Source organism: Convolutriloba macropyga, chromosome 6 (genome assembly GCF_964194025.1).
Source record: "Convolutriloba macropyga chromosome 6, txConMacr16.3, whole genome shotgun sequence".
Classification (NCBI taxonomy): domain Eukaryota; kingdom Metazoa; phylum Xenacoelomorpha; order Acoela; family Convolutidae; genus Convolutriloba; species Convolutriloba macropyga.
The window spans coordinates 34,476,043-34,490,070 of NC_134473.1; the positions used below are offsets into that span (position 1 = coordinate 34,476,043).

Here is a 14,028-nt window from a genome sequence, read left to right on the forward strand (position 1 = left end):
GATGAGGCATCTTTCAATACCACGATTGGAGTTGCAAGCGGCAGTCGTGGCAGTGAGGTTGAAAGAACAGATAGTCAAGGAACATGAAATGAGTATAAATAGTTGCAGTTTTTGGTCAGACTCAACTACGGTATTGCAGTGGATACACAGTTCCCATCGCAAGCAACAAGTGTTTGTGGCCAATCGAGTAGCTGAGATACTAGATACAACTGATGTTTCACAGTGGAAACATGTCAGCGGTATCAACAACCCAGCGGACATTGGCACCAGAGCAATCAACATTGAGGAACTCAAGAGAAGTGAGTGGCTCACTGGGCCGGCCTGGTTGAAACAACCAGAAAGCGAATGGCCACAGCAAGTGAACCTCATATTTGCCTCAGATGAAGAGAATATACCCTCGTCAGTCTTCATGATACAGGCTGGAGAGAAGAAAGCTGTTATCCAGTGGGAACGATTCAGTAACTTCAACAGACTAGTAAATACGGTGGCATACGTACAGCGAGCATTGAACAAACACAGACCAGCAACACTCATAGTTAGCATCGAAGAAAGAGCAAAAGCAAAAGCAACAATCTTCAAGCTACTACAGCAAGAACAGTTTGGTGAAGAGATGAAATCTCTCAAAGCTGGAAAGGAAATTCCAAAAGGCAGCAAAATCATCCAATTCTCCCCTTTTCTAGATGAAGAAGGACTTATTCGAGCCAAAGGCAGAATAGGCAAGAGTCAATTGGACTTCAATGCAAAGCATCCAATTTTGCTACATTGGAAACATCATGCGGTTGAATTATTCTTGCAAAACGAGCACAAGGACAATCAACACGAGGGCACTGAGCATGTAAGAAACATTGTTCAGCAGAAGATGTGGATCCTAGGCATACGGAACGCCTTAAGATCAATCAAGAACAAGTGCATTACCTGCAGAAAGGGCAGAGCACAAACGATAGCACCAGTCATGGCAGATCTACCCGAAGAGCGGTTAGATGCTTCAACAGCCTTTACAAATGTTGGAGTCGACTACTTTGGCCCTTTCATTGTGAAGATTGGGCGAAAAAATGAAAAGCGATGGTGTTGTCTCTTTACTTGTCTAACTATGAGAGCGGTGCATATAGAAGTGGTACCTAAGTTGGACACTGATAGTTGTCTCAATGCAATAATGAGATTTATTGCTCGAAGAGGCAAACCGAATACGGTCATCAGCGACAATGGGACAAATTTTGTTGGAGCTGAAAAAGAGTTGGCAGAGTACGTTGCGGCATGGAACAAAGAAGGGAACGAAGAACATCTAATTCAACGAGGGATCAGATGGAAGTTCAACCCACCCGCAGCACCTCACTTTGGAGGAGTATGGGAGCGGTTGGTGAGAAGTTGCAAGAAAGCAATGTATGCAGTGTTGGGGAACAGATCAGTCACCGAGGACGTTCTTTCAACAACGATGTGTATTGTTGAGCAGACATTGAACGCGAGACCTTTGACTCCAGTCAGTTCAGATGTTAATGACTTAGAAGCATTGACCCCCAATCACTTCTTGCTTGGCAATAAGAACGTTTGCTTACCCTACCTACCATGCGCGGAAGAATTTGTTGTTGATCATCGAAAGCTCTTTCGACAAACTCAAGCATATGCAAATCTCATATGGGACAGATTTCGTAAAGAATATCTGCCAACTCTGAATAATCGGCAAAAATGGCGATCTACGGCGAATGAAACCCTTAAAGAAGGCGATCTCGTTTGGTTGATCAAAGACAGCGATAAGCGTGGATCTTACAACCTAGGTCGAGTTACGGAGACCATCGACGGGTCTGACGGTGTGATTCGATCAGCGATAGTTCGAACGAACGACGGAGTGTACAAGAGACCAGTAGTGAAGCTCGCCCCAGTACTACCTGGAAAAGATGTTTTCGCGATGGAAAACAGGGCCGGCGATATTGCGGCTGAGCTTAACAACTCAGAAATCAAATTGAATAGCGCTTCAAAGTCATTTCAAGCCTTAAAGCTAGAATAGTGTGACAAGCGAATTTTAATGCTACATTCTATCGAAGCCAAACGGATTTGGTCATTTTGTTCAACTTTTATATTTAGCAACTATTATTAGAACACAATCGTCATTCATGAAGTCAAACTATAACTCAAACTCGAACTACCTCAACAACCAGCAAAACAATACTACGACTTAACAGTATTGCATCAGATTCTTTGCAATTGGATTGCGAATCAACCTGTTATTGACACAGAATATTCGACAAAACTTCTACATGGTTAACAGATTTCCCATGAGATCAAATTTACACTGAAAAAGTGACGTTATGGAAATTTGTTCACATTCTGTCGACATCATTATCTACAACCAATCAACAGTTGAACTTGACTTGTAAATCCACGTGACTAGCAGCATAAAAGGAGCTTGAAAAACAACCAAAAATCAGAAGAAACTTGTTAATTTTGTCTTATTAAACTGACATACAGTGCGTATTGAAGCACACTCTCTTGAGCGATAAATTGCTTGTTATCGTGTCTTGTTTCTGTAGATCATATTAGTGATTGTACAGTTTTAACTTTACTTTGACTTGTGAAAAGAGAATTAACTTTGATATTCTCAAAACTTTCTTTCTGAGGAACGAAGTTCCTAAGTAAGAGAAACTTTGTGCAAAGCATAAAGTCAGTTTCTCTTACTGGCTTTAACGAAGCCTACTCTATTTCAACATTGGTGTTATTGAAACCAATAGAGAGACTTGCTAACTTTGAATTTTGAAAAATATTTTTATTAACTGGTAAGACAGCCCGTTTAACAACTGCTAAATGCAGCAGGTTGAAACTTTGCATTGTTATAGCCAAGTTATTGGGCTACAATTTGTAGGAACGGGAATTCCTAAATTGGGTTTATAATTTGAGTTATTAACAAAAAACTCAACAAAAATTTGATTGTTTCAATTTGAGTTATTTTGTTATTCTGAGAGAAACAAGTTTGTCATACAGCAAAGCTGAGCGATTAGTTATCAGTAGTAATTGAGCAACAAGTAATGCAACGGTATTCTACAGTATAGCGGATAATACAGATCACAAAAGTTAACTGCAAAAACACAATATCCGGACAGATTTGAAACGGCTGAAACGAACTGGGCGGTGTAAAGTTTTCCTTGACTTTGATAGGAGAGCAGCCGTTACACATCTTGTCACATCAAGCATGCCACTGTAGTGCATATTTGGAAAAAAAGAAATGTGATGTTTTTTTCAAATTTTTCTAAGATGCTTTTTCATTGTAAATGTTCTTGCCATCACTTTTCCATTTGTTAGCAGCTCTATAAGTGGTTACTAATACAATGTCTGTGGGCAGGTTTTTTTGCGATTTGTTTTAATCATTTTCCCTTTTTTCGAGCTGAGAGGTTTAATCAAATGGGTTTGCGATTCAAATGGTTATTTATGGGCGAACAAGGTTGGGTTTTCGTTGGAGGCGAGATCTATTCACTCATTGTTATGATTTTCGAAGTCAAATATAGTAGTGATTTTGGTCAAGATCCAAAACAAAATCAAACAAAACGGGATAGACCGAGAAAACCAGGGCACTAAAATATATTTAAAAACTTAGTGCGGTAAGTTGTCAAAAATCCTTGGGATATGACGTTAACTGGTTTTGGTATTAAATTTTCGTCTCTCTATTTAGAGGCGGATTTCATCATTTTGTCCGATCTGAGGAAACTGTTAACAAAATTAGAAGAGTTTTAGACACTTTGAAAAAAATAGGTTGGCAATCTTTTCTCTATAACTTTCAATCCCAACTGCGTTCAGCGTGGTCAACGGCTATTATTTTTCGGCAGTTTCCGGCTATGTTTTTTCCAAGTTGTTTTGGTTTGCACTCTTTTCTGTTTTCTAAGAATCTTTTTCTTTTCCTTCTGAATAAGCGATTTCTACTAATTAAACGAGGCAATTGAACCTCTTGTAAACGATGTTCACTACACTGGAAATTTTATTAACCTTTCAGTTATTACATTCATTATTCGTTTTCGTTATATTTGTTTTAACTTTTTTGTTAACTTCGAAATTGTTTTACGCTTGGAATGATAACTGTAAGAGCTGGATGCTTGGTTGGTTTTGTGCCTCTCCGAGACACTCGATTTATTTGATTAATTGTAGCGTACAAATTTTTCCGGAGAAATTGGTTCTTGTACTCTAATCAGAAATGACTAACTGTTTGAGAAAGCATATCTAATTGTTTGTTTTTTGGTTCTATAGGCCAGAAGCCCTATGATTTTTGCAGGAATTTCCAGTATGTTTTGAGAAATGCTTTGTCTGTTTCAGCTCCTTGGCAACCAAACATTACCAGTTCCGACACCAGCACAGTTGCTACAATAAACCAGACTTCAATTACTCTCGTAGGGGCCAGTATAAACTCATCAGATACCTACGCTGTCACTAATCTGACGTCAGGCACCACCAACATCAGCTCTGTGGCCGATTTCTCAGAGCAAAGAGCAACTTCAGCTGCGGATGACATTGTCTTGAGCAATTTGACTGCAGGGACAGTTTACAATATCGATATAGTCGGTATTATTGGGAACAGCACGAGTTGTGGTGGCTTTGAAACCTACGGAGAACCTACTACCATCAGAGTGTGCACTGGTACCTAGTTTCAGATCTTTTCCATTAGCGCCTCTTCTTCGTCTTGGATATTTCCTGTTGGTGCCCCCAGCACGTTATCCACTCACAGTTACAGAGTTTGTGCCATTAAAGAGTACATCATTATGGACAAATATTGAACCTGCTATGGGGGGGGGGGGGGGGGGGTGCAATAATATGAACCCACCAGGCTGGGGGGGGGCTCAAACGAAAAGATCCCCATCTTATATGATTTGCGATTTCTAAGAGCACGTGCTTTTTAATGAAATATTGTGCTATGTAATGACACATTTTTGATACCGCGGAAGGCAGCACAACGTATTATGAAGTCAATACTGGACAGTATCTGATATTTAAATTGGTTCACTTTGAATATCTAGGAGGAGAAGAACTTTTATTGTTAGAGACGACTATATGAAAGTCAAGATCTATTCTGTTTTGGCCCCCAACTTTTTTTACGCCCCTCAATTACAAATTATATGTTGTTATATAGCACGTTACTATGTAAAAATAGCATGTGCGCCTGAGGGGAGTAAAAGACATAAGCCCATTAAGCTGGGAAATGGGGGGGGGGGGGGTGCTCAAAACTGAATAGATCCGAAAGAAAACCGGCTGTCAATTTCTGTCTTTTCCTTATTTTTTGCCTGTTTCAATGTCAGCGGTGGTGAGGTGGTCAATTGTATATTGCCCAACGATTTTTCGGCGTTTTTCACGTGCATCTTTTCTTCGAATTTTATTCTAGGACTGAATAATGTGTTGCTATCTTTTTCAGTTCTTCGGTCTGTATTTTCCCAAAATTGTGCCATGAAACTCTAGATAAATCGTTTATTTTTCAACAATGATATTGTGCATCAACATTTTGTTTGCGTATTTAAAAATGAGAATGGGGGCTATATTGGGTAAGAACCCAAAAACCACCGGATGGTTGACATAACTTTTATGTATTTCAGACCCTCCCGATGTAACTCCAGCATTCAGTTCTGTTGATTCAACCTCAATTGCGCTTGACTCCATTTTACCCTCCACGGGCTGGGACTTTTACACAATAACTGCAACACCTGCATTGCCTTCGGCACTGGATTCTTCCGTAACGAACCAGAGTAACGGGGTATCGTCAAATACCCTCACTCTAACCGGATTAGACCCAGGCACAGAGTACAATTTCACAACTAGTGTCGCTATTGCTACCAATTGTGACTACGGCACTAATAATGCTGTATCCAACAACTCAGCTTCAGCTTGCACACGTAACTTGTTCATAACTTTTAATTTCACAAAAAGCTTTTATAGAAATTCTGAAGGTTCCGTTAGTCTTTTTATCGAGATCGTTCGTCGCTATCATTTCACTTACTTTTCTGTTTTCTCTCATTTGAAATTTTGAGCAGCTGGCAATAATTTACTACCAGAACTCACGCTGAATATGCGGCAAAGTGTAATTCGCTCGCTCATTTGTTTTTTTTTTGATAACTACTGCCAGAAAGGCTGTTGAAGCTAGGCATAAAATTCCCTCAGCACTAGATTGAATAAAAAACTCATTCGATGTTATTTGACTGTTGTTCGTATCTTTTTGTGATCCCAAATGTAAACGCTGGGCTTAGAATTCAAAGAATTTGGTTATTATGAGCCGCTCTTGATTTTTCTTTCAAAAAATGATCTCAATTGGTTCAGTTCGTGGAGATAAATTGGTTGATGAGATACCGCATTAACATTTAAGAACACTTAAGTTTTAAAGAGTTCATTGTGAAAAACTCAACTAATTCTGGGCAACAACATGTGTGAGTTTGAGTACGATAGGCATGATTTGCATTATTGTATTGTTGTCCTGAATTTGCCTTTTAAATTTGTTTTGATGACAAATAATCAACAGTTTTTATAGTTGTGACTCTGATGAAAACGAAAAAAGGGGGGTTTGTGGGGTGGGTGCACGGTTTATACCAACCTTTATTGTACAATCCTTGTCCATAATTCGAGATTCAAAGTGTTAATTGAGATTGTTCATAGCCGCCGTCAGCCTCTCAAACGGCTATTACTTAGGCTGTAACGGCTGCTTTCCTATCAATTACAAGGAAAGTTTTATACCGCCCAGTTCGTTATTAGCGGTTTACAAGCTGTCTGGATACTAAGTTGTGCAGTTCGCTTTTGTAACTTTATATCCGCTATTCTGTAAATTACCGTTGCATTAAGCGTTGCTTTATTAGTCCAAATAACTAATCGCTCAGCTTTGCTGAATAATAAAATCAATTGCTGGAACTACTCAGTAAGTTCCAATTGAATAATCAAACAATTTTTTTTCTGAGTTTTGTTTAACAACTCAATTATTCAAGTTGGTGCTATTCAAACCAAATTTGTATCCCTATAGGTTGCTCACTGTTTTTGTTTATAAACGAATCTAAGGGGGTACATTCGGTTTCAGAATAGAAAACAATTCACAGAGGAGAACCCGTCTTTTAACGTAAGTGGACTTGAATTGTTGGTCAAAACAGAGGTCCTTCGTTAGTCACTGGGGCCGAAGCCATAGAGACGACGTAGCATCTAGGTTTTTGGTTTGGAAAACTCAAGTCTGTGAACTAAAAATCTATCTTTCACCGCCTATTACTTTCAACGAACTGATCATAAATCGTTCGTCCAGTCGAGGAAGAGAAATTATTTATCACCCTAATGTTCAGCTATCAGAGGTTCTTTAATTTCCTTTCTCTCAAGTTACTCAAACTTTCAAGACCAAATTGATGATAAGATAAATTACAAGTTTCCCGTTAGCAAGACACAGTGTTTTACTGCTCAAGTGAGATTGTTAGGCAAACTAGATTTCCTTGTGAATATATATTTCCTAGTTCTTTCAAAGCCAACCTGACTTCAACTAATAATCTGGTGCTCTGCTCAATCTAGAGCTCCCGTTTTTCCACAAAAACTGAACAAGGTTTCTATGATCACAACAAAGCTCAGGCATAATTTTCTGCCCTTCGCAGCAATCTGCGACCGACACACACCTACTTTTATTAAGCTTTGAAGTGTGTGGAATCAGATATGTGCGGAATTTCACGAGTCTTAGTTCTTTTTCTTCACTTCTGTATAAGTGGCAGCAGATGTGATTATTTAGAAAAGTCAAACTAACACTTCGTTGTTACCAGGTGTAAAACGCAATTTTGTCATACAATAGTTCTAGTGACCTTGTTTTGTTAAGACTTTAACCCGGTCAGCTTGTTCGCACGTTTGGTGCTCTTTTTACATGTTTACAAATGTATGAAATTTAGAATCAAAATATGTTGACATAAAATTGTTTTAATGAAATGAATGATGAATGTTTGGGGAAATAATTAATGCTCGGCCTCTACATCGCCGGCCCTGTTTTCCATCACGAAAACATCTTTCTTGTTTGGTAACACAGGGGCGAGCTTCACCACTGGTCTCTTGTAAACTCCATCGTACGTTCGAACTTTAGCTGATCGAATCACTCCGTCGGACCCTTCGATGGTCTCTGTGACTCGACCCAGATTATAATATCCTCGCTTGATACTGTCGTCGATCAACCAAACGAGATCGCCTTCTGTAAGGTTTTCGTTCGTTGTAGATCGCCACTTTTGCCGGTTGTTCAACGTTGGCAGATACTCTTTTCGAAATCTGTCCCAAATGAGAATTGCATATGCTTGAGTTTGTCGAAAGAGCTTTCGATGACCGACAAATTCTTCTGCGCAGGGTAGGTATGGTAAGCAAACATTCGTGTTGCCAAACAAGAAGTGATTGGGGGTCAGTGCTTCTAAGTCATTAACATCTGAGCTTACTGGAGTCAACGGTCTCGCATTCAATGTTTGCTCCACAATACACATCGTTGTTGAAAGAACGTCCTCTGTAACTGATCTGTTCCCCAAGACTACATACATTGCTTTCTTGCAACTTCTGACCAACCGTTCCCATACCTCTCCAAAGTGGGGTGCTGCGGGTTTGTTGAAATTCCATCTGATTCCTTGCTGAATTAGATGTTCTTCGATCCCTTCTTTGTTCCATGCAGCAACGTACTCTGCAAACTCTCGTTCAGCTCCAACAAAGTTTGTCCCGTTGTCGCTGATGATTGTACTCGGTTTGCCTCTTCGTGCAATAAATCGCATGATTGCATTGAGACAACTAGCCGTGTCTAAATTGGGTACCACTTCTATGTGCACAGCTCTCACAGTTAGACATGTGAACAGACAACACCATCGCTTTTCTTTTCTTCGCCCAATCTTTACAGTGAAAGGGCCGAAGTAGTCAATTCCAACATTTGTAAAGGCTGTTGAAGCGTCTAAGCGCTCTTCGGGTAGATCTGCCGTTACTGGAGTTATCGTTTGTGCTCTGCCCTTTCTGCAGGTAACACACTTGTTCTTGATTGATCGTAAGGCGTTTCGTATGCCTAGGATCCATATCTTTTGCTGGACAATGTTTCTGACATGCTCTGTGCCTTCGTGTTGGTTGTTCTTGTGCTCGTTTTGCAAGAACAATTCAACTGCATGATGTTTCCAATGTAGGAATATTGGGTGTTTTGCGTTGAAGTCCGAATGACTTTTACCTATTCTGCCTTTGGCACGAATAAGTCCTTCCTCATCCAGGAAAGGTGAAAATTGCATAATTTTGCTGCTTTTTGGGATTTCCTTTTTAAATTTGAGAGATTTCATCTCTTCACCAAACTGTTCTCGCTGTAGTAACTTGAAGATGATTACTTTTGCTTTTTCCTTTTCTTCAACACTTACTAAAGGTTTTGCTGGTTTGTATTTGCTGAATGCCCGCCGTACGTATGCCATTGTATTCACTAGTCTGTTAAAATTACTGAATCGTTCCCACTGAATAACCGCTTTCCGTTGATCAGCCTGTGTCATGAAGACTGATGAGGGTATGTTCTCTTCATCTGAGGCAAAGATTAGGTTCACTTGCTCTGGCCATTCACTTTCTGGTCGTTTTAACCAGGCCGGCCCAGTGAGCCACTCACTCCTCCTGAGTTCGTCAATGTTGATTGCTCTCGTGCCAATGTCAGCTGGGTTGTTGATACCGCTCACATGTTTCCACTGTGAAACATCAGTTGTATCCAATATCTCAGCCACTCGATTGGCCACAAACACTTGTTGTTTACGATGGGAGCTGTGTATCCATTGCAGTACTGTTGTTGAGTCCGACCAAAAACTGCAACATTGTATCTTTATTTCATGTTCTTTGACTATCTGTTCCTTCAACCGTACTGCCATGACTGCCGCTTGCAATTCCGATCGCGGTATTGAAAGATGCCTCATCGGAGCCACTCTGCATTTTCCAATCACAAATGCCAAATCAGCTGAGTATTCTTTTGCTTGTGAACGTAGATAGGCCACTGCACACATCGTGTCTTCAGATGCGTCAGCAAACACATGAAGCTCTATTTTATCCCTTTCTCTGTTGAAGTACCTTCTATCGATGCTTGTTTCAGCCACCATTGGAAGTTGTTCTTTCCACCGCAGGAATTCTGCTTCTTCGCCGGGCTCCACTTCGTTGTCCCAATGTTGCCCATTCTTAGTCCAGATACCTTTCAGGAGCCGTCTCATGTGAACACTAAACGGAGCAAACAATCCGATCGGGTCGAATACTGAAGATACCAGTGACAGAATATTCCTCTGGGTTATAGGGGCTTCAACTTCTTTGTTCGTACCTCTGCACACTTGAAGACTATCATCAGTAACAGTCCATTGTAGTCCAAGCACTGAAGATCCCTCTGTATTGGGTTCCACTTCGACTTGCTTGGTGTTGCTGATTGATTTCAAGTCGACTGGGATTGCTTTGCAAACTTCATCGCTGTTGCTTATCCACTTTGTAAGTTGAAATCCATGCTGCGAAAGAAGAATTCGCAACTGATTGAAGACTTCGATTGCCTCTTCAGGGGTTTCTACTGATTTGATGAAATCGTCCATGTAGAAGTTGTTTTGTACTGATTTTGCTGCAATTGGATACATTTCTTCGTTATCGAGTCCCACTCGTTTGAGAGCATAGTTTGCACAAGTCGGAGAACTCTTAGCTCCAAATACATGACGCTGATTATCGTATATCTGAACAGGTTCATTAGTCCTTGAGCGCCATAAGAATCTCAAGCAACTTCTATCCTGTGCAGGAACTTGCACTTGTAGAAACATCGATTCAATGTCAGCTGTTAGGGCTATTGGTCCTTCACGGAATCTGAATATTGTTCCAATCAACCCATGTAGCAGATCAGGTCCTGCTAGTAGTTTGTCGTTTAGGCATAAGTCTTTGTATTTTGAGGCAGCATTGCAAACACGTCTTACTTTGCCAGGCTTGTTCGGGTTCAGCACTGGATGATGTGGCAAGTACCATTCTTTCCCTAAGATGCCTTTCATTTCGGAGTCGTCCAATATCTTTACAAATCCCTTCTCTACGTCTGTATCTATTGACTGTTGGTACAAACTCTTCAGGTTTGGGTCCCTTTGGAACCTTCGCTCCAGTGAGTGAAGCTGACCCAAAGCTGAGCTGTAGTTGTTCGGCATTTTGGGCTCTGGTTCACTCCAAAGCATTCCAACTTCGTACCGCTCGCCTGTGACCTTCGTCGTACTCTCTAGCATCTTTTGTGCCTGCAGTTCCTTCTTTGACTGACTGACGACGTTAATTTCGGAGTTTCTATGTCCCACCATCTTTGTCCCACCATAAGTTTCTATGTCCCACCATCTTTGGATATTCTCAGCCACTTTCACATCTTCTGTGAAGGCGAAATGACAAACATTTTGTCTTCTCTTGCCCGTCATGGGTCCACTGACTACCGATCCTAATTCTGTTAGAACGGCGAAAGGTTCACTTCGTGTTCCTATCCTGTAGTCCAATGGTCTCTGTAGCTCGTAAGCATCTTGACCGAGAATGATGCCGACGTCCATCAAGTTGAACGTTTTGTTTGGGAGAACGTTCAAGTGGTTGAAGCTTTGCTTCAATTTGTTGTAGTCGTAGTTTGTGGTTCCCAATGAAATTGACGGGTGTACAAACGCTTCTATCGAATGTACTTTTGAATGCTGTCCCTTTTTTTGGACACAATTTCTGTCTTCAAATCTTTCGTTCCGTGTATGCCAGCTATGTTGAGCGTAACATCGGTGCCTTTGGCTCGCAACTTCTCATTAACGCTTCGATCAACGAATGATACCGTTGATCCACTATCGAGGAAAGCATATGTGTTCAACCTGTTGCGGCCACTCTGAATTGAGACTGGAACTATCTGAAGAAAACTCGTAACTTCGTTACTTTGACTGATTGTTGCTGCGCTTACGTTGACTGCGTGATTGCCCTCGTCCATTTGGTTTTCTGAGTGTAGCAATCGGTTGTGCTTTTTGGTACATCCATTTATACCACAAGCGTTGACTTTACAATCTTTGATTGCATGTCCTTTTCTCAGACATCCGTAACATAAGCGTTGCTTCCTCACAGCTGCATAACGATCATTCACGTTCATGTTCTTAAATAAAGGACAGTTCCAAATTTTGTGCGTTCCATCGGCTAATGGGCAGTGATTGCTAATAGTTGTCTGCGCTTCCTTTACGTTTGAACTCGCACTAAAATTCGAGGATTTAGAGAACTGCTTGGTTTTGTTCGCATTTCGTCGATGATCCTCCTTACGTTCCCCTGGGGGCTGTGACATGCCTTCGTAAACGAATGACATTCTTGATAACCATTTCTCCAGGAGACAGAGATCTGGTCGGTCCTCATTGCTTTCATCTACATAGAACCACCATTTCTCCTTCAGATTAGGTGGCAACTTTTCAATCGCGATTTGCAGTGTTGCACTAGATCGCAAGTCGCCTTCATATTTGTAGTGCTTCAGAACACTGACTACGTTACTGATGGTTGTAGAATAACTGACTAATGCTTTTGAATCATGCATTCGGATTGGTTGTTGATTTCGCAGGGTGTTGAGTTGTGCCTCAATAATTAGGTAAGGTCGGCCAAACCTCCGTTCCAACAAAGCCCAAGCTTCACCATATAGATCTCCGGAGTAGCCCATACTTGCTATAGCCGCTCTGGCTTTGCCAGTTAGCAATGTTTTCAGGTGGCTCATTTTCTCTGAGTTAGGTATTGCGCGGTTATGAACTGTTGCTACAAACATGTTTGACCATTCCGGCCACTCGAGCGGATTGCCGTCGAAAGAATTTAACTTCAACTTTGGTAGCTGACTACTACTGCTTAGTACATTGCACTCAGACCGGTCGGGTAAACGGTTGAGTCTGAAACGCTCGCCGCTTGGGGATCTGGATTTAAGTAAGCTTTCTCGATCGAAACTGACTCGATAGTTTTCGTGACCGTACTTTGTATGATCAAAACTACAGTCTTTAAAGTTTGCAAACTTATCTGATTGGTCGAGCCAGCCGAAGACGTCTCTGCTCATCGGACTTTTCCAATTGAAAGGAGATCGGCTTCTTATACTAGGCGCTGCGCCATCATCAGAACCAGAATCTCTGGCATCAAGGGCTTCCTTTTCATATTGCAATTTGAGCGCACCTTCTTCTTCCAAACGGTGCAGTTCCATCTCCAGCTCCTTCTGCTTCATTTCATATTCAATTTTTCTCAGACGCATTTTGGTGTTAAATTCTTTGTCTAGAGCTGCAAGCTTCTCTGCTTTCTTGGCCCTTTTATCGGAAGACGCTCTGGATTCGTTGTCCTGGTTATCCTTTTGTTGATTCTTAACAGAAACTTGGGAGGTTTCTCCCATAGATCTTGGAACTTTATCATTTGGCTCTGCAGCCCTGCTTTGGAGAGGGGTCTGATTCTGCTGATCCGCCATGCTTGTCTGGCCGTGGATATATGGCAACCAATCGGCTTCTAAGTTGATGAAAAATTCGCGTTGTTGGGTTTTGTGTCGTCGATATAATTCCAAATTGTTAAAGATATCACCCCTCTTGTCAAGTAGCTTCTCTAGGCTAATATCGAATTGTAAAATTTGGTTATATACTCTTTTAGGTTTGCTAGGCCGATCCTTATTTTTGATCAATTCGTAGCCTTCTTTTTCCTTTAGCTCAATCTGCTTTGCACAGTGCTTGATTTGTTTCTCAAGGTTGCTGTGACTACGTGACCGAGTCACAATTTGTTTACTTTGACGCTGCAGTTTGACGCTTTTCTGTCCCGTGGTTTTGTTTTCGACAAAGTTGGCACCTCAACGTCGTTTGACTGTGCAACTCGAGTTGTCTCGTTGACCTTTTGTTTTGTTCGAGGTTAGACAGCGGTTTGTATTCCACTGTCCGGGTCGGCGGACCAAATGTAACGGCTGTTTTGCTATCAATTACAAGGAAAGTTTTATACCGCCCAGTTCGTTATTAGCGGTTTACAAGCTGTCTGGATACTAAGTTGTGCAGTTCGCTTTTGTAACTTTATATCCGCTATTCTGTAAATTACCGTTGCATTAAACGTTGCTTTTTTAGTCCAAATAACTAATCG

General features: G+C 41.1%; 1 protein-coding gene across 1 annotated transcript in view; it reads left to right on the plus strand.

The window, feature by feature from the left end:
- Positions 1-14,028, plus strand: part of LOC142341300 (uncharacterized) — a 146,057-nt gene that overhangs the window by 74,212 nt on the left and 57,817 nt on the right. Inside the window, exons 18-19 of the mRNA XM_075392222.1 lie at positions 4,294-4,614; positions 5,562-5,858. Coding sequence (XP_075248337.1) covers positions 4,294-4,614; positions 5,562-5,858 — 618 coding nt within the window. The remainder of the gene's footprint in view (positions 1-4,293; positions 4,615-5,561; positions 5,859-14,028) is intronic.